Raw genomic sequence first — 25743 nt, 5'->3', positions numbered from 1 at the left:
AAAAGTACAAGTAGACAACTCGTGATCCAATTAATCCCAAGGTTTTATTTATAAAAATGTCAATGTTAATTATCAGTTTCTTTTAAACATTAACGGTTTATATTGGTATCTGTAAAAATGTTCTTACTTTTTCGAAGGTTATTCTCATTAATTAATGTGTACGTATTACAAACAAAAACATACGATGTAATTCTATTATATACAAATAATTGAAGCATTTCATTGTCCCTTTGATTTGTTGAGGTTTTATATCCAATAACCGTAAACATTTTTAAAGTTTTTTTTATTTTTATTATGTCAGTTTACATAAAAAGAACATACACAATCTTTAGTTTTTAGTGAAATACAAGTATATCCTAATTAGCGTACTATCGAAACGTATACTAAACAACACTTTGATAACACACGAGTCATTTCAAAAAAAAATCGTCAAGGTTGCAGGAAAACGTGGTAATTTGTTTGCCGAATTATGTCATCGAGTGGGACAGAAGATTATTAAAAAATACGTCTGTCGTGTTTAATCTAATGCAACGATGATGTCTGATACAAAATAGCTCTTAATTGTTACAAAATGACATCATAGTTAAATCGTAAACAAACGCTTGTTGCTAAATTTTGTAAAATTATGTTTGCTATAAATATAGTTAAAAAATTCTGAAAAGATTTTACCTTGTTGACTTTGCATGAACATTAACTTTTTAACTAATAATCGTATTGGTATAATTCAATAATTTAAGTTAAAACAATTATGTTACTTAATAATTACTACAAAAATCATGGCAATTTGATTGTTCGAAAAACATTATGATGCATTGTTTAAATAAATTATCATATTAATGGACACAAAGTTTTAATTTGCCTTAAAATTACACGATACGAAAATATATATAAGTTATTCAACAAATAACCTTATTAACATAAGTGATAACTTTTGAGTCATCCTCCTTTCAGCCCATCGACGCCTACTGCAAGGCATACGTCTTCCTCAAAGATGTCTATGGGGTGATAAACCATAATCGCCAGGCGTGACATGCGGGTTGGGTATCGCAGTGTAGTATTATGGTACGCACAGGATGCTACTGAAATGTTGTTTGTAAACGGTGGTAATCCTTTATTTTGTATCCCGGGAATCGAACCCACTACCTGCGAACTCAATTCTCAATCGTCTACCGCTGGGTTACCACTGCTCCAATTTTTGACCTTTGATTGTAATTCACCAATTTTTTTATAGTTTTTCGTTCATTTCAAAAGTAATTTCGTAATTTTTCTTGTAAATGTACAAGCTATTTAAGATCTTTACATACAGTCACGTTTATAATATATATATATATATGTCTATGTATATATATGTATATATATATATATATATTTGTATATGTCTATGTATATATATATATGTATATGTATATATATATATATCAATTTTTCTGTAATAGTCTATAAAAGAATGGCGTTTCAACTTTTATTCTTAGATTCATAAACAGGAAAGTTTTGTTGGTCTATAATAAGACTTTTTTTGAGATCATTAACTTAAATATAAAATTATTTCTTTTTTCCTCGATCATCATATATATTGAGAATGACTAAGCGATTTCATTCATCTTTTTTCTCCAAGTTTCAGATAAAAGTTATGAGCAAGTTTCAGCGCCATTTTTAAGTAAAGGAAGATTATTGTCCAGAAACAAATAAAATTTAAAAAAAACTAGTGATATGATTGCGCATTTGACATTGAAAATGGCGTATTTGGTAGTTCGCTTAGAACTTTGTGCGTTTAAACTAACTCTTGGAACATCGGTATCGCCTACTAATGAGAGAAGCTTTGATGGAGTTTCTTCCCGCACTGATTTTCCCAGCGCTGTCAAACAAAAAAAAAGAAAACTGTTTATTCTTCTTAAGTACTACGTGCGTACCTAGATGTCACGGGCTACAAAACGCATTGTAGGACGTCCACCCACAAAGAGAATAGATGAACTAGTCAAGATCATCGGAAGACACTGATCGCAACCGCTTTCGACCGATCTTCTTGGAAATCTATGGAGCAAGCCTGTGCCTAGCTGAGTACGTTCTGCGGCTGCAATAATTATAATAATTACGTCTGTTCATTACGAAATTACGAAGTTTATTTGTAAAAATTCTAATCATTATAGTTTATGTATCTACTGTTATTTAGATTTTAACTAGGTTTAAATACCGTAAGCAGTCATTTTTTCTCCAGGAATACAGTTTCGGACGATTAGTTTGACGACCGTTTTTATCTTTCTTGCGGACAAAATGATATCAATGGCAATGTCATTGTCTCTGAACGAACAATGTACTCTTTGTTAATTATATTTTATAACGCGATATTTCCTCGTAATTAGCTGTGGTACAAGGTTTTAATGATGAAGATTTTAAGTTAAATAAAATGATTAATAAGAATCAATGGAATACTTAAGAATCACTAAAGAAATATCAAATCATTTCGCTACTATCAAATAGTAGTTGATTCCAGAAGTAACATTTTAATAATAAATCTAGATATAAGAATAAGGCAATAGTTATTTTAAGAATAATGAATCGTATTCTTAAAATAATTATTAATTCCATAAAGATATTTTTTATTTCTATGATAACAAAGATTTAATAACTGACATGGTATGTATAGGCATTCATTATTTCAAACAATTGTAAATGTTATATGAATTTCTTAACTGAAATTTATAAATAGCTAAAAAGTAAGAACTAAAGTAGTTGACTTATCCATTACTTTGTCACAAATACCACAAACGAAATTTTCATATTTCTTTTTTGCAATAACCAGTATGTTTTAGCCGCAGGACGTCCACTGGTGGGAATAAACTTATTCCTTAAATTTTTTATAGGACAGGTGGAAGCAGCCCGCATTCTGTATTTTCCAACGAACTTAATAAAGTCTGTCTGCCTTGTAGGTGGGCTTCCTTGCACTTGCCGGTCCGTGGTCTCCACACTAGAACTTTAAGGCTTCAGCGGCCTTTTTACGCGCTATATGGCCCGCGACGACCTTAGCAAGATCAATAACAATACGACTTAATTTGTATATTTTTTTAAAATAATTCGTTGGACAAATCAAAAAATCTTGTAATCCGCCTATATCACAAATAACACGATTAAAACGTGAAAGAGTATTATAAACTAAAATAATAAATCTAAATAGGTGATTCTAGTAAATTGTCCATGGAACCGAAAAAGAACTCACTAAGTCGTTAAGATTAGCGACGTAATACAAAAAGGTCAAGTGAAGCGTACCCGCGACGGACGAGTTAGGATGGATATTAAAAGGGACAAGTAATTTGTGCTAGGATCCTCTTTAAAAGACAACCTCAATATCTTTATAATATGCAGTTTTTATCAGCAATAAACGAAATAGTATCCTTGAAATAAAATACTTCTATTCAAATATATCTGTTTCGAATAGCTACGTCATTATGATGTGATAAATTTTATCATTGCACAAAATAGAAGATTTATATGAAAACACTTCCTAAAAATACTCGACCTGAAGAATCCATTTACGCTTAACATAAGAGCGCTCATCCTACCTTTTTATAAACCGCTCCCGTCCTTGGACCGTTCGTTTAGAGTTATTAACCTGAAACCCTCTCCCCACATTATCCTTTAACAAAACGCCGACGCGGCGAACCATGACGACGTTACCTTGCAACCAGTCTACAATGACCCTTTGTACGCTTTACTCAAACTTCTCAAATATTTAACCGCAAAGGTCTTACATTCTGGACGCTCTTGCCAATTAAGTACCCAAAAATAGCACATCGTTTTTCTTTAGCGTAGTACAGCTAAGTTTGGTTCAAAGATAGTTGGTTGTATCGTTTTACCCTGTTCGTGTCGGGAGCGTTGAACGCTAAACAATTGAATTTACGGTTCAGCCAAGTGCAAAACATTCACACGCTGAGACAATGAACGAGGTATTCTGCTATAAAAATCTGTAAACACATGAAAACAAGTGTACTTTTCTTTTTATATACAAATGTACTCTTATACTGGATTTAAGACAATTATTCGCTGAAAGCGTATTATAGTAGCGTAGTATTGTACGAGATGTAAAAACCATCAAATAGGGTTTTTAGAAATAATTTATAACTTAATGATAAAATAGTCAGAAAACACCTAAAAAATTCGCATAACAATATATTAAATTTAATTATTTTAATAACCGTCCGTACAGACTGTACTGAAAAAAGTTATTGGCCTGCCGCATTCCAAAAGAAAAATTGACATGTATGTATGTTGACATGTAAAAATTGATATGTATATGCATGTAACATACTTAAAAGGGATTACTTTATGCAGAGTGAATTGATATAGATGTAAAAGCTTTAAAACTTGCTGACAAATAAATTATACATTCACCCCTTTAATGTTTTTACTCTTTAACCAATTGCCCTGTATAAAATAAAAATATTTTGATACTAATAATATCAATTTAACAGGCACTTATATAAGAATGATTTTATTAGATAAATATTTATTTATAGACACAAAATTAGTTATTTCACTAGTACCGAAACATTATATTAGCTACTTGATGAAGTGTAACATACATTTTTAATGTTTTATAGGCAAAGTATACTTTTAAATGAATTAAAAATGAATTTACTCATGAACAAGCTTATTAATTGCTGTGATTCATGACTTTGTAACTACATTAAAAAGGTATAAAGTTAGATAGTTATAAGTTTCTCATTCATTACAGTAACAAAAAAAAAAAGAGCGTCTTGACTTCGTTTTTTTTAACATTTATTTTTATCTAAGCAAACTTTTGATTCCAGAAATACGAATGACTCAAGAAAATGACAAGAAAATTCCTATTTTGCTTTCCATTGCGGATGGGGAATGTTGTTTTTGGCTACATTGTTATAGTAAGTACTTTCATACTTTCGTTTATGAATTTCTCCTGCTAAATTTAAAGAGCAAAGTTGACTTTTTGAATCTTGCTTACAAGTTTTGATTCGAATAAAAGTTGGTATATTAACTTTAACAGTCGTATAAATGGACTTTTTAGTGGTTGGAAAATACATTACATAACAAATTTATTTAATATTTTCAAACCTGTTTAATCTGTATCATCATTTTTTCACCATAGAACGTCCACTACTGGACATAGGCCCTGTCGTAAATTTTCGTTAGTACTTGTTGGAAATGGCTTACTTCCAGCGTCTTCCGACGACCTTGATAAGGGCGTCTGTTCATCATGTACGAGGATATCTTACGGTCCAACAGTATTTGTTATTTAAAACTCATCCTCACCATTTCAGCCGAAGGTACACTCAGAGTCGAGATTTTAACTGACCATCAATATTTGCTGCACTAGGCGCGGATCCTTGTGACCCATGCCTAAATACGGCCCTGAATACTTAGGTCTCCAAGGTAGATTTCCGCTAGTTATTAATAATTTAATAACTCACCAAATTATTGTTTAGTATTTTAAATACGACGGAAATCAACAAAACAGCAGAAATATTATCTAATCAAAATATGAAAGTAATTCTATAACTGATAAAAAATATGCTAATTAAGTTGTAAAATTGAAAGTTCTATTCAATTAAGTTTATTAAGTCTGTTCCAGATAATAAGTATAGGTGTGGTGGCCTTTAACCTTTATCAACTGGGCTTGGCCATAATTTCTGAGGAGGATAATGAACATGAGGCTAAGTTCGGGAACTTCGACAAATTGGAGAGCATATTCGGGGATGGGAAGAAAGACCTTGTTAGTTTAATAGTGAAAATATATTACCTCACTTACGCTGTAATTGGAATGTTGTTGTTTATTTTCGCGTCACTTTTTACATGTGGAGCTTATAAGGTAAATGTTTTGTATTATTTTCTATACGAGTAATTATAATTATTATAATGACTTATCAAATACATATCTATTTTCATGTTTTGACTCGTAAATTGTTTTATTGCTACTTAAATATTACATTTGGCGGTGGTTTGATTCCTGCGCCAAGGTATTCTTTTTCGATCTAGGTTTTTTTAGATCTTTATTAAAAAACATCATCCAAAATCATCATCAGCGTTTAAAAAACAACATCCAACAGGCTTCGTGCCCTCGCCGACGTTTCAGTCGCGATGCAAACCCGATACTGTCGCGTCTTTGTTGCGATACAAACGCGATTCAGTACCCTATGTTCTCTCACCGTCGCGATGCAGCAGCGCGTCGCAAATGCGACGAACATGCATTAGTGGTCGTTTAGTAAACGCACGATAGTGTCGCGTATTACTTTAATTTCTCTTAATCAGCAATACCGATGAGAAATTAAAATACAGAGTAGTTTAATTTGTTATGGGTTTTACAAATATTTTAATTTCTTAATATTTTCCTTAAAGATAAGTAAGGGCACCGATTTCACATACTTATTATAGAAACATTTGTTAACCATAAAACATATATGCTTTTTGACAGTACTAACATAATAACTAGGTATAGATGGAAATCTTATATAATACGCTTCAAATATTTAAAAAATAAGCCATTAATTATAAACGCCGTTAGTTTCTTAATAAATAATAAATTAGCTAGTGGAATCACAATCTACAATCTCCTTAAAAGAATCGTTTTCAACCACATTTTGTATTCTTAAATAGTAGCAGCATACAGCCATAACTATCGAACGATGTCATTCATTATCAATAATGATTAAAGTATTTAACTGTATTCCTATGTTTAATAAGTTTCATCGACCTTGACAAATTCATCGAAACGGCAGTTTCATATTGAATATGTTTATAAATAGCTCTGCCCTATTCACAAAGTCTCCTCGATCCGACCATATTCGTGTCACGCAAACAAATATAACGTAATTACTCCGACGAGAATGGTATTCAAGGCGAACTGACTACTTGTACAAATTACCATTCAAATTATTTACGTCGGAACTCTATAGACGTGTTCAATTTTCGAAATGTCCTCAAAATTTATATATTCAAGACTTCCTGCGGTGGCGTTATAATTGAAAAGCAATTGTTTGTATATACCCCCAGTTTGATGTACGCTTCGGAATGTCATGTTTTGTTTTTCCATTTTCATCTCAAATATTGGGCAATAATTGTATTGCCCAATATTTGAGATAATTTGAGGGCAACTTGTAAATTTTAGCTGTTTTTATATAGCACACTATATTACGTCATTTGTGGCGATCTTCAGTAGTGCGTATTTTTATACAATACAACCTCGAACCATAATTGCAGATGATTTAGACCTTACTCATAGATTTCCAATAGGATCTGTGGTAAAAGGATCCAGCGTCCTCTAAAGACCTTAAACCTGATATCGGTAATTGCACGTATTGACTCTTACCATAATAAAAATATTAATGTATAACAAAAATTTGTAAAAAATCCTATTAAATAAAAAATATTTAAATGTTACTAAAGCTTGAGCATATTGATCTACTCAGTTGTGGGACTGAGAATTTTGTAAAAGTAATCATAAGGAAACCCTGTATATTTGTTGAGAGCTCTTGTATCAGAGCGCGTTTGAAATATTATAACTTGAATAGCACTGTAAGGGCGCACAGCCTTCTTTTACTATCTAATAACGAACACAAAGAGAAAATTATATGAATAAGTAAATTGACTTATATGGAATGGACAGTATCTTAAAAACTATAAACCATTCAAAATAAGTTGTTCATTGTATTACTATTAAAATATTATCAGAAAAACTCTAATTCACAGCACAGTAAATACTATTATTCCACTTTTAATACTCTTATAGGCTAACTAGCATAGTTTCCACTAGACAACTTTACACTTCGATGGTTATCGAACAAGTGACCGAGCTACCGACTCAATAATCAAAACGCTGTTTCAACCCCATCACATTTAATCCTTTTATCGAAAGTTGTCATAAAAGAGTGACGGGGTCAAGTAGTGTTTCCATTTAAGAAAAATAAAAGTACCTTTTATAAAATTATTACATTATTTTACATTAACGTACTTTGTTATAAATGGAAAATACTTTTCAAATCGCCTAGTTCCAAAATTAAACATTCAACGTACAAAACGCGCCGTTGATCTCTTTTTAAATAAAGAACAGTCATAAAATATTCAACAAAGAAGAACCTACGAATAAATACGTATAAATCGATACACTAAAGTAGCCTATTTTAGAACGATCGAATTTCGAAATTATTACAAATTTGATAAATTTTTATATTTTAGCTAATACAATTTTTTAATATTAGAAACATTATCGCGATTAGTAGAGATAAGAGAATAAACGATATTGTGTCTACAACATTGTTTTATGTGCCAAAAAGTGGAGAAGCCTATTGGATGTGGTGATACAAAGAATTTTATAAAATTATATCTTGCAGGGTAACCTGAAATTCTATCGGCGGAAATTTGGCCGACACATACTTTACTTTTTTGTCTAATACTAGACCGGAAGTGACTTTTAACCGTCAACTAAAATACTGAATGGATATCTTGACAATGTTTTATAAATAATGGCTTACTTTTTTTTATAAATGTGTATTTGATCTTCAATATTTAAATTAATAAATAAAAAAGTACATAAATATTTTTAGCAAAATTTCATTCGACCAACCGAGTTTCATTTCAATAATTTGTCTTTTGACCATGAGGCGATTAGCCAAATAGATTTCGATATTATGTCCAAACCGGCACAAAATATTATATCTCACTGGCCCAGTAATTGCATTTATGTGTTTCAGTCGAATATATCTGACAAATGAGAGGCATCATTTCCTCGAAGTGAGAGAGTCATTTAGATTTACGCAGAGCTTTGTATTAAAAGAATCCTTTATATCACATTGGTATCGCTGACCCGTATCGCTTATCATGGACTTGTGTGATACCCAAAGAATGACCTGGTCATCTTGTCATTTTCTGGTAGTATATTTAAAGTTTAAGGAAATTATAGATATCTATAGACGTGTTGGTCATTGTTTATGATCGTCATTTGAGTCATAGGATGTCGTGTTGGCCATAGGCCACCTCCTTTTAACTTACAATAAGACCGGTTGGAAAAGGCTTTCACAAAGTCGTCTGTCTACCTTGTGAGCGGACGTCATACGCTGTTCCACTCCAGAACTAAAGTCTTGCTTAAAGTCGCGGTGATACAAAATAACATATACCAAAGAAGCCCTAACTATAACAATGTTATAAACATAGCACAATTTTTTAAGAATTAGCGACAGATATTTGCAATAATGTTATGATTTATTTTAAGATCATTATTTACATAGTTTTTAGCAATTTTCTTTTCTCCCTTCTCAGTTATATTCTTTAATTCATGTGTTAGCTGTTTCTATTTTTTTTTTTTTTGAAGGGACATGTTCCGAGTTTATTATTTTGTATCACATGCATCTGTAGTCCAAATCTTACAACTATTTTTACTTATTTGTATCTCATACAGGTAAACCTACAAACTAAAGGTCTTTTATCGTAAGAAAAAATACAGTAATTTTTTTTCCTCTTTATCTTCCAGATAAACAACTGTCTAGTTACCACGTTCTTTGTGTACAGTTTCTTCCATTTATTTCTCACGATTGGGCTTATTGTGTGGGAAGCCATTACAGCGGGATGGATTCAACTGGGATTAATTCTGTTGACGGATTGTAAGTAAGACTTTTTTCCTTCCATTTACAAGTTTCACGGAATTCTTTTTGTTATGTTAATAATACAACTTGGTGACTTTTTCTTACCCTTTACAAATGCAGATCGGTCGTTGGTATTTAGAACTTCATCAGGTTGAAGACGCTTTCGAAGCACCAGCACATGGCAATATTAAATATTTCTCCAGACTGGAAGGCTTCATTTTTTTCTATTACATAGGCGCATGATTTGGCGAATCATTGCGGTATAATTGTGTATATGCACACAATATACATAAAAGACTTAATTTTAAATTAAAAACGCAAAATCAAAACATAACAAACTAACGCACTAATTAAACAATTGAACTACATCAAATTATATAATAAATTGTACAACATACAATTATAGTCATAAAACTAATAAAATAGGAAAGAATAGGCTATTTTTTTACTTTCTAAATATTGTTAACCTCCGTAAGATCGTTTATAGTTACGCCATAAGAAGAACGCCAAATTGAAAATGTCAAAAGAAAGACCAATTTGATAAAAACTACAATTAGTAATCGCCTGTAAAGCCGTTGCATTACTTAATGTTATGATAGCTAACTAAACACATACACTAATTTAAGAAAGGGTAAATCAAAGTAAACATTCCTTATATCAACGGTACAGAATAGTGGCCATGGACGAACATGGCTGATCTTTCATAAGCTTGTCGTGTTACATTATTTAAATACTTGTTAATAGTATAATAATAATAGTATTGCTCGGAGTTTTGTTGCAAGATTGATCCTAAGATGGAGAGATCTGCAGAAGAACCAAAGACACCAATGCAATTCGAAGAATTGCTCGTCTGAAGTAAGTCGAGCAGATAACTCATGCAACAGATAGGCATTGGAGTAGCAAAGTTCTCAAGTGGTAACCACGACCCAGTAGACGCGACGTGGGTAGGCCTCATACTAGGTGAACCGATGATATAGTTAAGGTCAGGGGGGGGGGGATCTAACTAAAAAGAAGTGCCTTAAGTACTTAAGCGATGGGCGATACATTGTTCAGCAGGCATTTCTGTACATTTTGATTTTTTACATTCATAATTTTAAAACTATTTATAAAATCTGCTTAAAAATAAAGAAAGGCTACTAACCCCGCATAAATTTGGCCATTTGAATTTTTAAATATATTTACGAAGATAATATATAAAGGAACAAGTTTCCTAATTGGTAAATTGGTAAATTACATTATTTGTAAAATTTGCTTAACAATAAAGAAAGGCTACTAACCCCGCATAAATTTGGCCATTTAAACTTTTAAATATATTTACGAAGATAATATATAAAGGAACAAGTTTCCTAATTGGTACGCAGCTTGGAAAATGTATCGTGTTTTTCTTTATCAGTATTTACGCATGACTGACTGCGTCCCGATACATAGTGGCAACTAGCATGAGGGGAGCCATGTTATTTTGTAGCGTGAAAGTTGACTACTACACTTTAATGACAAAAATAAGTGGACTGTAAATAACAGAGTCTGCGACGTTAATTAGTTTAAGAAATATGCAGATAGCACATATGTAAATAAATTATTTTCAGAATAATTAATTCAGGCCGGTTTCAACCAGTCTCATTGGGCTATTGTAGAGTTCTTTGTCCAACAGCGGACTCATACAGCTGAAGTAATGTTGATACAAAAACTAAATAAAAGCTATTGCCTCTCTGTTGTTTTCGAAACCAAACATTTTATTTAAATCTATATTTGTCTGCTCTTCTTTGAAATCGCCAGAGCCAGATTTTCGCGACAGGTTTTAAAGAAATTATTGATGTCCATAAATGTGTTTTTTTAACTTACATTCAATAGTTCTAAGGAATTTTATTTCGTGTAGGAATTCGTGCTCGAAATCTTGGGATAAACAGTTTATTCATTTTTAATTTGTTTAGTTCGTACGTTGTCTTGACTTAACATAGTTCGTTTATTTGTTGAACAAATAGTAACAAACAAACACACACTCAATCTGTACTAGCCTGAAGTATCCTTAAGCATCCTCGATACAAGAATATACGCACGCGTAAAGTCGATTGTATGTGTAGTGTTACTGATAGCTTAAGCTATAATTATATGGATAAGATTTAAATACAAATTCACCAACCTTAATATATAGTATTTTAAATAAATTTATATACTTTCTCAAATAAATCATTTCTTTTAACCATATTACATATAAATGAAAATACATACAGAATGATTGATTATAATGATTTTTGTGTATGTCTGTGTAACTTATTTGTCAACAACAAGCTTTACAGTTGTACACATATATTTACAATCATTCGGTATAAAGTGATCAATCTGGAAAATGTTACTTTAATTTATTTATTTGTTCTATTCGAATGCGACAAGCTAGTAAATTCGGAAGTAATAGAAAGTCTACAGAGTAATCAAATAATAAGATAAATATGTAGTAATGCGAATTTTGAAAACGTTCTTTGTGCAATACGTTATTGTTTCAGAATTCTTAGGTGATTTTATTGTTCCGTTGATTTCTAAATATGGTAGACGATACATTGATTGACAACAAATGAATTAAACATTTAGTCCTTTAACGTGTAAAGGCGTAAAGCATGTAAATAGTTATTGTTCGCCTTGAATTTGACCTTTTTATATTCAAAAAGATTTTCACCAAGAATATTCCTTTCGTTGAGTAGACGTCAGTTGAAAAACAACAACGCACTTTCTACACCCTCCCCTTCTTGAATTCATTAAAGATGCATATTTTATAGACATATGTATATGAGGTATAACTCGGCTAAAATAATTTTTAGTAGGATTAAATTTAACAAAAACAAATTTTGTGAAATGATACCCAAAAATGTTAGCGCTAGTCAATCGAAGCGGGCGGGAGACTACCAATATATAATTATTATAATATATAGTACGTACCCTTATCCTATTCATTAATTGTTATATTTTTGTTTCAGTACTCCTCATTATTTGTTTGTTCAGCGTAAAATACTTGAGGGAGGCAATCAGGAACGGCAACATCTACAGTCGGCCGGGTGAAGAGGTGTACAAATATTGAAGTTGTGACAGCCAATGACATGAAGTGTTTCGTACTGAATGGGAAACAAGATGTGTTAACAAATAAGTTTGTTAATATATTACATTCGTGATGAGTTTGTTCTGTGCTGATGGTGCTGATTCGTCTGAATTTATTATATTTATTAAAGACATTATTTATTGACATGTAACAATAAGAGCAAGCTAATTTACTAGTGTTCTGAAGCAAATAGTAATATTAAAGAAATGTAACAACCTGTTCAGATTGAAACCTTTATACCAGGAACAAGTAGTAAAAATGTACAAATAAATTTTCTTGCACAGCATATGTTACTTATTATATATCTAACTTTACTTCACATAGATAATATTATTTAAGCCATTCGCTGCCAAGCCTAAATTATATGAAGTCATTCCTATCGATATTTATATTTGGAGTGTTAATGCTTACCAAAACCTTGTTATTTCTTGGTAAGAGCACATATATTAGATATATAATAATTTACATGCAGAAAACCAAAGACGAGTATACTCGTCCTTGGCAGCGAATTGGTTAATAATAGTATCTGTTCCAGTCGTGCATCGACTCTCTCGAATCTAAGTAATCTTAAACTAAGCACATATCGAATGATAATCCAAACAGAGGCTTTTGCGCGCCCAGTCATCCCATTGAGAGTCTATCTAAGTGACTTAAGAACTTGGCTCAAGCAGGTGCAATATCTGGTACACGAGGATCTCTCGAGGGCATTTCAACTTAGTTACTGTAAATAGATTTAAGCTAAGCGTTTTTAGCGCTCTGTAACTTGGAGTAGCTGAAAATAATAAAAACCAAGATAGTTATTAATTTTGATTATTCAATCACAAAAAAAAACTAAATCAAGAACGCTGCGAGCGAAACCTATTGTTTATCAGCTTTTACCTTACCGCAATAAATACATATTTTACTTATCGTTCTGTATCTTTCTATATAATCGCCTTTTAAACGAATGAGATCTGAAGAAAGTAAGCAAATAAAGACTTAATAATGGGCAGATCGTTCTTTTTATTTGTATTATATTACTTTATGTCATTATCATTATCATTTCAGCTGTAATTACTGCTGTACAATGGCCTCTCCCATAGATTTCCAATAGGACTCTTTGGAAGAGCTTGCACCCAGCGTCTTCCATATACCTTGTGGGTGGAACTTCTACATTGCGCTTGCCGGTCCGTGGTATCCACTACCTACCTTTCTACGACCTTCCAGTTTGTTTTATTCATTAATTTCCATGAAAAACATACATTTATTCTAGATAACGTACGTTACATAAGTTATCTTTCAACATTTGCTTTCAATTATAAACTTTTGTTATAACTGTAAAATGTTAACCTTGTTTTTGTTTTTACATTTTTTCTTATAATTTTAATCCGTAATTGAAATTAGATTGTGAGAATAGATAGAAAACGAAAGACGCATAATCCTACGAAACCTCTGATATTTAAATGTTAATTATTAACCGAAGATTCACTCCGTATACCTAAGAAAAAGTTTTTAATTCAAAATTCAAAAACTGAACGTAATTTTTTTAGATCTTGTTTTTTGTACAACTTTACACGAAAAATTATCAATATTTGATTTTATTAACTCACTATTACTCAGTTAATGAACACTATCTTTTTAAAATTTTGTTTAAAAAGACGTTTGCAATATTAGTACTTGTGTGCATTTGAATATATTTTTTAGATTTTCTCAACGCTCGAAGAAAGGTTATTTTATTTTAAATAACAGACGACTTTTTTTCAAATGCAGTTCTCCTTTTGTGCATTCTCCTTTTATTACACTTAAATACAAAATTGTCTAAAATTTTACTATATAAGCTATGCAATCTATGTAACTACACATTTTAAAAAAAAACATTAATTAACAGGTTAAAAGAAAACAGGGTTTTTATAACTTTTAATATATTTTATTAAAAATGCCTTCTCTTTGATCTAAATTTAAACTATCACGCTGAACTTATATATAATAAATACATTTCTTACATTACTACAAATAATTAAAATCTCCAAACAACACTTTTATTTTAAGCATTCATTTTGGAAATTCTACATTCGGTCCTTTGTCTTATACACTAAAACGGTTTTTCTTTTAGCATAAATTTACTCTCTACGTAAAAATTCTCGTAATTAGCAAATAACATTTATCCCGTTCAAAAGAGAAGTACTTTTTTCTTAATAGAGATTGATATTTGTAATTGTTTTGCTGGCTATTTTTTAAAATAATATACAATAAAAAACATATTTTATTGAGCTGCCAAGAACCAACTTTATACACCAGAGTGTTGTCAACTTATTGTAATACTTAAGAAACAAACAGATTATAATTTAAATTTGGCAGGAAATGTACTGCATTATTATTACAATAAATTGAAACTGCAGTGCAGTTTTATGATTCAAATCTAAAATGCATTAAGTGCGTTATTTTTTAATAAAAAATATGAACCCCTTTAAATATCGTTATTACTATGTTAAAACCAAAACAGAATAACAAATCTGTTTAATTCTGTTTAGAAGTTTTTCTCGAACGAAGATTTTATTCCTCCATCCCTTTAAAAATTAATGATCACAGTCAAACAAACATTCTTAAATAAAATATGTTTTGTTAATAAATAATTTAAATATCGTATTGCATCTATTCGTTCCTATATACACGAATATAATCGTCTACGTGCAACGGTTGTACCATTTCATTAATATCTCTTCTTCGTCTTCGACCCAGCATCATAGGAACAACCATAGCCATAGTTGCTGGGAGCATTCCTGCGCCGACTGCTGCAAAAACTGTGGAGCTATCAGGAGAATTACTAGGTACCAATTTTCTTTTAATAAATTTATTTCTAGTTGGCCTGTATTCAGTGGAAGAGACATCTAAATCATTTTTTTTATCCATATCAAGTTTAGATTCTTCCACAGTTTGAAAGCTTCTCTCTACTTCTAACAATCCGCCATGGGATGTTGTCATGTTTACATTGGAGTGATCGGCCGGCAATACTGTTAATGCTACTGCTTTGTGCGCTGTTACCATCGGAACGTCTGTATTCTCATTTTCCATTGGGTTCAATGATCTTTGTCGTTTCTTATTTCTATATCCTTTAGTAGTAGATAGTAACACCCAGTGACCTTCTCCGTGGGGAGGCCGAGACGAACGATCGTCATCAGAGTCAGTCGTCATTCCACCATACATAGTAGGCCTTCTATATGGTCGTTTTTGTACTGCAGATTGATGCAGTGCTTCATAATCATAAGGGAACTTTGATGGTCGCGGATCAGTTATTATTGAATCAGGAATATCGTAGTAACCCGCGTCGTCATTTGGGTAATTTTCATTGGTATCACAATTATGTTTATTAGGACGACGGCTTTCGTCTGGAGCCCAGGAAGTTTGAAAATTGGTTGCTGACTGTTGCGGTTTCATCCAGGATGGTTTGGATGGTAATTCCGTATCATAATCAGATGGTAAATGAAACTTATTATTTATATATCCGGGTCGATTTAAAGTAGGCTTTTTTTGATGGTAGTTATAACTCATATCCACATCTTGATTGGAATTAAACGTATCACCACTAGAATAGATTTCGTCGTCATCATTCCAAGAGTTAGGTCTCTGCTTTTTTACGTTTGGTTTCCACTTAGAAATTTTACTTGTAGACCATGCTATCGGTTCTAAAGTTACCCATCCTTTTTTATCATCATAAGGATGCTTATGTTGATTAATATTTAATCGATTCCAAGACGTAAATATTTTTCCACTGTTATCCGCATCTACATTCTCATCATTTATGGAAGAATAGCGGTCTGCCTCTAGTTTATCTTTTTTTAATTTTGCCATTAATGCACTTATTGCCTGTAGACGATCTTTTGAAAAACCGCTATAGTCTCGTAACTTTTCCAGACTCTCGGTCATATATATGTCTTCAATACCATCTTGTGGACCTTCGTTTCCATTAAACCCTTCTTGACACGATGGACCGTAACAACGTGGGCGATTCCCATTAAGATCGTGAACGATATGTGTCATAAGGTTTTTAATTTCCACATCTTTATCACTGTTTTCTTCAGCGGCATCCCACTTGCGAACTCTATCTGAGACAGGTGCAGTCTCAATTATAGTAATTGATTCCTTTCCGGGTACGTCCAATTGATATGTTTTAATTTTATCATTATATTTCTCCATTTGGGTAACATGATCGTTTGGAACGGACGCAACAAGGCTAAAGACGCAAAACGCTACTTGCGTTATTAGTAACACTGTCATTTTCGTTGAAAAAATGTTCACTTTCTTCGTTCAGCGTGTCTGCGCGCTTTCGAGGCGCACGCGTACTGAGCTCCAGCTCTGCTTGCAACCTACTGTTATAGTTTTGATAGTGGATGCACAATAACCCTCCCTGCTCTCTAATGCAATGGTAATTTCAGTTTAGTCACGACGAATGGACGATATAATTATGTGGCGATTGTCGTTTGACGGCAGCTTATCATAATTTACTATCGCGTCTCTCTCGCCGCCGTGACCTACGAGGCGGTGAAAACATTTTTCATCATGAGAAATGTTTTCTCTTGACGAATAATGGGCGAAAAGTTTCACAGGTCAGACGTGCTTCCATGTTTATTATTTTGATGTGAAGTAAGTACTCATGCAGTTAAAGGGAATAAGAGAAGTAACAGAAACATTTAAATTCAATTTGTGGATAAAAATTCAATAAGTATTTACGATATTCAAGGCGTGACACCACTCACGATGCACCAAATATATTAGCTCGAATTATTTCTTGTTGTGTTAAAACGGATAAACCTTAATTTAATTTTTCCGAGTGACTTAAAACATGTTATTTTTTGCTTTCCATCCTGCAGTCAGCCAACTCTCTCCATAATACTACATCACTTATTCCCTATCATTTCTCGATCGACTCCGCTCTAATTGTGCCACACACTTTTACCAACCGGTCTTACCCATCCTGTTGTTTACTTTGCTTAAACTTGTACTTATTTTTTAATAACGAAGAGAAGAAAAAATTAACGCAATCACTTTTAGTTACTAATACTATTAAAAATAATTACGATTTGAGCGTTTTCATTCTTTACAATATTAATTAAATACCTTTCAGCGAGTCTGTTATCTTCATGTAAAAATATCTTCTTTTTGCACTAATTTAGTATTCACTTTCTATAGTATTTTAAAACAATTACAAGATTTAAGCTTCTAATGAATACAATGTAATAAAAAGTTATGACAAAGAGAAAGGCAATAAGCAAACAGTTGTACAAAAATATTTTGAGTTCGACACGTAATATTAGATTCGGTTACTTTACATATCCATATTTAATTGCTTTTGTTTATAAGCTTATATCCGGAAATGAAAATATCAGAATTTTTTTTAAATATAATATCTTGTCGGTCGACAAATAATTTCGTTTGTGTCGGCCTTATTTTATAATATTTTTACACTCTCTCAAATAATAACCTATGTTAAGATTGTCGGATGACGTCCTATTTTAAATCTCTAGGAAAGGTTCCATCTTCTGTTGTGGACGTCTACGTCTGAAATGATGACGACGAACCGATGTTTATTTTTGACATCCTTGGTGTACTTTGCAATCATATCATAAGAAAAGTTATAGCCATAATAAATTATGAGTAGTTATTTCATTGCGATAAATTCTTTTGATAATTTATATAGGTATTTTGCCTACTAAAATATAAAAAAGCTTTTATATAACGTTTTAAATAATTGATTTTATGCACATTTATTCATTCTATTTTAGATAAATATGTTTAAAGAATAATTCATGAATATTTAACAACATTGTTGTTACAGCATATTTGTCTCTTCTCTCTTCAAGTCATGACTGAATGAAATTTTTCTAAACTAACAAGCTCATCATCGTAGAGATTTAAAGTGAAATTATATTTTTACAGTTTAATTTGATTATGTACATATTTTTAAAATAAAATTGCTACAAAATATTTAATATTCTATATCGTAACCTACGTGATTACACAAGGTTCGTAGATAATATAATATTCTCGCTACGCAAGCGTCCATTGTAAGTTATAATATGTAACAAGGCACGGCTCATTAGTTCACCAATTTTATTAGCTATGGTGGCCTTCAATTATGGATACGGCTCACTGAAATATAGACACGCTGAATATACTTTTCTCTTTGAACAAATTACTTTCTTCGTTAATTTGATTATAAAAAGATTTGCTTTCAATTACGTTTCTATTGAATAAAATTTTTTACAGAGTACTAAACCTACAGAGGCATCTGTCACGGTCATACCTCTGCTACAATGTCACACTGTCGACAACTCTCATTTAACGCCCCGCGGTTCCTTTATGCTTTCTAAAACTTGTCAAATTAGATTCGTTGAAAGTTTCAAAGAATAATTTCACTCGCAATCCCCCATGCGGATGAGCTACGGCTGACCAACGATATTATTTACAAATAAAGTTTTAAATTTTCTTAGTTAAACTTAAAGCATGATTGGAATGATTGGAAATAAATATTGAACAATTTGTTCACTAAATGAACAGAGCAGAAGGCAGCTGGGGTCTTGAAATTCTTGAGTGAAGAATACGAATCGGCAAGCGTAGCTTAGGTCGTTTGACCACCTAAGGTTTTAACCTTATTAAGGGTGTTGGAAGGCGAATGAAATATTCATGTACAATACAATACACAATGACAGCTTTTTATTCTAATTTTCTATAGACAATACGATAAATATCATGGCGTAATTTAATGTTACGAGTATATGTACAGGTCAGAACCATCCGTTATTATAAAAAATACCAGACTCTCTTTTTTGCATGTCATGCTGACAAAGTACTGCTTTTGTTAGTTTAAACAAAAAATCAAGTCGAGGGTGAAGATATGTCGTCGGTGTTGACGCAGGTACTCCACCACAACTTTTGGCACGTTTAGATGGATGAACAAGGAGCGGATTGTTTATCCGAGTCAACTATTATTGTCATAATTTCAGCCGGCAGACTTCATTCCCTGGACATAGAACTCCACACTAGATTTACAATGGGCAAATTGAAGAGTCCTGCAACCAACATCTTCTGACGACCATAACATGGGCGTCTAAATACACCTATAAGAGAATTCATAAACAAAAATCTTTGATGAACTATAATAAAAAAGACTAAACTACAGTAATGAGGATAGAGAATTAGGATAGAATAGAAGAGAAAGATAGATAGAATTGTAGAGTGAAAGAACGAAAAGATAGATAATGTGGTGCATGGAAAAAAAGTATTGCAAAAATAAATGAAATGTAAAAAAATAATAAAAGAAAAACAAAATCCTTGTTCCTAAACAAATAGAGGTGGAAGGAGAGTTCCGCAATAGCGGTAACCACAAAAAAGGGTGTCTATTCACTTTGCGGGTGAACGGCTTACTCTGCGTTTACCTGTAGCTAATTTCCATCCCAGAACCCCAAAGTCCGTGCGGCCATATTTAATGCGCGATATGTACCTTGCCTCCTGTCACTTGAACTTGATAATCCGCTACGCAATGTCAATTAATATGTCAATCTGTCATTCTAAAACTGTCTGTTCGGTATTCAAATAATCATTAGCAACATAAAAAAAAAGATAAAAGTATAAAAGCACTCCTTGTACACAGTTCTAGGAATATTTAACAATGGCTATTGGTATTTTTATTAAGATTGCTTTTAACTTTCTGAATAAAACAATAATATTAATTATTTATAGTACCTTACCAGGTGGGATTTGAAAATAAAAGCTCAGGTTATCGTTGTAAGACAATGAATAATTTATGAAATTTGTTTACATTAATTTATACAATTTTCCGAGTAACGTTGAGATATTTAACTGCTGTTGAATTTCCGTTGTACAAGCGTACTAATTAATGTTCGTACTTCAAACATTAATATTTTTGGATGGAAAAGATTACACTTAATCGTAAGATGCTTGTATAAACATTGAATATCTCTAGAAGAAATACTTATGAAATTTCTTTATCTTAAAACGTATTATGTCATTATAATTACGTGAAATAAAAATTCGGAAGCATTTTATATGTATGAAATGATTTAGTATATTTCTGTTGGAATGCGTCATACCAATAACTTCTAGCAGTTGAGAATCTGTAGGAACAATTATGTTAGTAACAATAAATAATTGTATCACTTAATAACTTGAATTTTCAAAATGTTTTGTTTTACTGTTTAACATTAAATAAGTTATTATTTCTGTAATCACACATTTTCAAAAAGATTCACATTAACTGCTATAACAAGCTTTTACACCTATAACCAATTACCCTATAGAATTATTGGAGATAATTTTAATGGATATTTTTTGATAATAGGCTTTTTAGATATCCATTGGGAAAATCCCTTAAATTAAGGAAATATAAAGCAAACAGCGAATAAATTTTAGAAAAATATTGTACATTTTCAAACGAGATGATAAAGAACTTCAAAGGCAGTCAGTATAAACATTGGTTACACTAATTTGCCGGAAGTTGTCAATTACGTATGTAGTCACACTTACCGAATACAATTGCGTCACGCTGGTAAAGTTTGAAAGCATAATTGACGCCAAATGTTATAAGAGCAAGGCAAAAGCACTTTCCTACCAATCTAACAAAACATCCAAGTAAATTTTTTAGAACAAGATTTGCCACGGAGACGCCTTTCAAATTGTAGAATTTCTTGCGTAATGTTTTTTTTGCGTATATTTTTTAATATATTACTAACAATAATATTAACATAATCAATATTGTTTTCAATTTGTGACTAACTAAACCCTCAATTCAAATTCTTAATTAGTAGTAATTTAATTGAATTTTGGAAATTTGTACGCCAATACTTAGCAAATATGTACGCCCATAATTATTAGTAAGTTTTTTATAATCATCATCTTTGAATATGTAAGGAATTTTATTAAAGAAATTAATTTTAAAACATTAAACATTTAACACGAAGATTTACTGACTTCAACTTTTTACTAAAGGTAAGAAGTGAATGAAATATTTAAAGATATATTTTTATAAAAATAAAGCAAGTAAAATGATAAATATAAAAAATAAAACCTCTCTACGGTTCTCTATTCGTAACGGTCAAGGCCCGGTTTCACTTTCTGATACCAAAACATTTTCACCGTTCGCTCTCACACGTCGCTGCCGTTCACGAAGCTCGGAGAAATGGCCGTTAAAGGGGAACGTTTTGCCTCGCTTCATCAACTGTCTTGACGCTAAATTTATTAGCCAAGAAAAAAAATATTCGTTGTTGAATAATTAAGATCGGTTACAAAATTAATAGCTTCCATATCACATTAATTATTCTATATTTGTTGTGGCTAAATTACGTTTTGTAAAATTTGAAAAATTTCTGACGCAAATAGCGTTGTTTTTAATTTACAATTGTTGCTTTGGGCCTCAGTCGCGCAACGAGCCATGGAGAGGGCATGCTCGGGAAATCGAACCAGCAATCAGGACATCTGGAGATACGGCGGATTGGCAAGTTTAAGTAACAGTGGGCGGTCAGCGCGCAGAACAAATGAATCTTTAGGTTTTGGAGTTTTTACCGTGTACCGACAAGCGCTGCGTACCCACAAGGTTGTTGAATGCAAGTCGCTTCCAGCCATTGTCCTGCAATGTACATGTTGCTGCTGTAATATTAAAGATGATTGTAACTAAGATCGAGGGCTCCGTTATGAAGCTAGACTCGGGTACATATTATTTATTTCAACGGATAGGAAAACAGACAATTCCTTAGTAGCGTAAGCGGATGTCATATTTTCTAACGACTCTAGAAAAAATAATTATGAGTTTGTAGTCTTTTCACGCCAAGCTTCAAATCTGGCCTTATTCATTTATTTTCTTATCCTAAGCATCCTATTTTGGAATTAACTTCCCCACGGAATTAGAAAGTTAGCAAACCGTTGCATTTTTAAAAATAGGGTTCGATACCCGTTGACGGAAGAATCGACGTAACTTCTCGCAAATATACATTATTATGTATATGTATTCGATTTATGTATGTTTGTATTATACCCACCTATATAAGTCAGTGTTTATTAGTAATTAGATACTGAGTATAGTCTTTATCATGTTCATACAGTTTGAAGTGTTTTGTATTTTTTATATTGTTTTTCTATCACATTTACAGAAATATCGACTTGTTATCCCTGCACCACTCCACGTTGAATGGTATAGAATGGTTATAAGGCTCTAGGCTTACCATTACGTTTGTGGAAAATAGTAAATAAATAAATAGTCAACAAGTAGCCTTTAAATACGCTTCAATTGCAAACGCGCGTTGTTCAACTATCCAATACAACATTGTGACTAAAAAACTAGCACAAATTATCAAGCTTGTTGTTGAGCGTCCCAGCCAGGTTAAGGAAAATTTTGAAAATGGTATCCTAGTTTCGCCAGAATGTCCATTCTCATAAAATTGTTTAGCCTAGGTCTCGTCACCGACAATATGAAAAAAAAAATACAAAAAGTATAGATTGTAACTGGTAATTGCTTTTTGCTCCCACCGCAGAAGATCCGTTTTTGCCTCTTACTCCACGAAACCACTAATGTGCAAATTAGCGAACGAATGCAGCAGTAAACTGCTGATTATGTACATCGATTACATTCCGATGTTCTAATTTTTAACCTGATTTAATTAAATCCTAATCCACTGTGGATTAAAATATCCCACTGGAATAAAATACTATACCATCTTTCCACCAGTGTTGTTTTCACAAAATATATTTCATCTGATTTTTATTTTGTAGTTGTGCAACGTATTCTTAATTAGCGTGTAAGTTTGTTATGGTAGTAAATTTCAACAACTGTTAACGGATCTATTTTAAAATATTTAAAGCCCAGCGGGAGATACGAGTCAAAATGCAAAAAAATTTATCGAATTGGTTGGAAAAAAAAGTTGGTATTGGTAAAGATTTCTGCAATATAAGCTTTTTTCGTTATTTACTCTAAATTATGTGTATGTTTAAAAATACCTGTTAAAATATTATTTCGGTTTATTTTCCAGCATAACGATACTAATGTTACTTTACAATTAATAATTTTTAGTTAAAACAAAAACAATTTGATTTTAAAATTACATATTTCGTGTCAAAACATGTGGACTAGTTTAAAAAATAACCATGACTTTAGGCTTAGAAATTATCACAAAAACTTGCTCATTTAATGATCTTCTTAAAAGCTATAATGTATAGAAGGTATAAATGTCAATCCAACAACGTATAACCATAATAAACTCTACAATTTAATGCAATATTTAGTTGCAAAACAATCCGTCAGTACATGGTATCTTCAGATCAGTGCCTGTTAAATAGATACATAACACGAGTAGGGTAACAAAGATTCTTGCAGTTTTCAATAGCAAAGGAAAACTACGTGAGAATATCAGCGCTTCTTAGAAAATGATTAAAAAAAATTTCTACCGACCCAGTTTCTATTCGAAACTTGAATAAAATTTTTCCAAAGCTTTCCATTTCAATTATAAATCGAAAGATATTGTAAACCCAAGATTATTTCTGCGATAGGTTTATTTTTCCATTTACCGGACGCGAGCGTAACCTTTTTGGTTCTGATTATTTATCGAAACTATAACACAGAACTAGAGCTAATAAATATAAGCTCTAGTTCTATGTTATATTTTAGCAGTTATTTTATTGTATGCATATTGTGAATGATTTTTCTTTTACGCTAGACTAAGGGAGAGAACCCAATAATGACGAAAGAACCTAAAAATTATAATGATATAAATATGTTCATTTATATAATTATTTCACTGCGTGATTAATTACTACTTAATCTTTAGTTACAAATATATTATTCTTAACAGAGATGCCATAATCGTAGGCATATTTGTCTAAAGTTATTTTTTGGCTAAAAACATGGAGACGACTTAAATAACTAATAAATAAATTAACCAACAGAACTATTTCCTTTGCATTCATAATCACATAAACAGGTATTTTGCCTTCCTCCCACAGGCACAAAATTTCATTTTTCGAGACATTCCATAACCCAAAACATCAACTTTGTACAATATACAATAGGTTATAGAAGTAAAACTTTAAAGGGGTGAAAATATAACTCATTAGTCAGTAAAATCTTTGCACCTATAAGCTTTTACACCTATTTCCTTTCCAATCACCCAGGATAAAGTGATCACTCTAAAAATTTAACGATTGTTAATTTTTTCTACTGGAATGCGACCGGCTAGGTACAGTCTGCAGAGACAGATTGTATAAAATTATTAATTTTGGTTAGGGTGTATATTGACAGCAAATGAACTATACGTTCAGCTCTTTAAACCTTTCATATCCATAACCCATATTATCACACCATGTAACCATATACATATTATATCTCTGATTACCAAAAACATAAAGGAAATTCTAGAAATATATTTAAATATGAAAATTGTTTTGTAACAAATAAAACAATTTTCATAACATTAGCTTAAACACATATAATTTTTAAAACATTCTTCTAAATATATCGTAAGCGTATAAATGCTTAGTCATCTCAATGTCTTTTGCTAATCGCCATGTTCTATAGTTTCTAATAAAAATTGTCTTGACTTGAACGGACTGTTCTTTTAGTTAGCCTTTATTAATTTGGCTAACAAGCATAGTTTATGGACATCTTTACAAATCATTATCAAAAAGACATCACAGTGACATATTCACTTGAAAGAATAAATACATTTATACGTGTCGCTTTTATTATTTAATATACTAAACATAAAAAAATAATAATAAATCAAGATATTCAACACATTACATTGTTTATATACATAATCTAAATATTTTGTACATGAAGATTTCTACCATATAAAAAATAGCAAAAACTCATTTTTATATTCATTATTTCTTTAATTATATCACATCTTTTTCCCAATAAATAAAAGAACTTAAAAGTCTAACGAATGTTTTGGATAATAATGCCATCTATAAAAGTAAATATGTCTGACTTATTTTATCTGGAACTATTGTTATTGTATTCATTTTCTAGGTGGCGCTGGTTTCTACCAACTGTATGACATAAGTAAA

At 31.6% G+C, this 25743-nt stretch overlaps 2 protein-coding genes across 2 annotated transcripts; one reads left to right on the top strand and one right to left on the bottom strand.

Annotated features, from left to right (window-relative positions):
- The first annotated feature begins 4770 nt into the window (after window positions 1-4770).
- LOC137930918 (uncharacterized) lies at window positions 4771-13675 on the top strand. The gene is made up of 4 exons (XM_068774283.1): window positions 4771-4895; window positions 5603-5839; window positions 9494-9623; window positions 12575-13675. Exons 1-4 carry the CDS (start codon window positions 4827-4829, stop codon window positions 12673-12675), a joined length of 537 nt encoding a protein of 178 aa, XP_068630384.1. The 5' UTR covers window positions 4771-4826; the 3' UTR covers window positions 12676-13675.
- A 1649-nt stretch (window positions 13676-15324) lies between these two features.
- Window positions 15325-16947, bottom strand: LOC137931718 (uncharacterized). The gene has a single exon (XM_068775214.1). It carries the CDS (start codon window positions 16945-16947, stop codon window positions 15325-15327), a length of 1623 nt encoding a protein of 540 aa, XP_068631315.1.
- Between the last annotated feature and the right edge of the window lie 8796 nt (window positions 16948-25743).

Source organism: Battus philenor, unplaced genomic scaffold, assembly GCF_028537555.1.
Source record: "Battus philenor isolate CCGP_79_NKW_IND1 unplaced genomic scaffold, ilBatPhil1.0.hap1 SCAF_11, whole genome shotgun sequence".
In the NCBI taxonomy this organism is placed as follows: domain Eukaryota; kingdom Metazoa; phylum Arthropoda; class Insecta; order Lepidoptera; family Papilionidae; genus Battus; species Battus philenor.
This window is presented reverse-complemented; position numbering and strand designations above follow the sequence as displayed.

What these genes read in the sequence shown, in the direction of transcription:
- LOC137930918 (XM_068774283.1), top strand. Translation starts at nt 4,827, where the DNA reads ATGACAAGAAAATTCCTATTTTGCTTTCCATTGCGGATGGGGAATGTT. An exon ending in TTTTTGGCTACATTGTTATA is followed by an intron (nt 4,896 to 5,602) that starts GTAAGTACTTTC and finishes AGTCTGTTCCAG; the next exon opens with ATAATAAGTATAGGTGTGGT. An exon ending in TTACATGTGGAGCTTATAAG is followed by an intron (nt 5,840 to 9,493) that starts GTAAATGTTTTG and finishes TTTATCTTCCAG; the next exon opens with ATAAACAACTGTCTAGTTAC.
- LOC137931718 (XM_068775214.1), bottom strand. Translation starts at nt 16,947, where the DNA reads ATGACAGTGTTACTAATAACGCAAGTAGCGTTTTGCGTCTTTAGCCTT.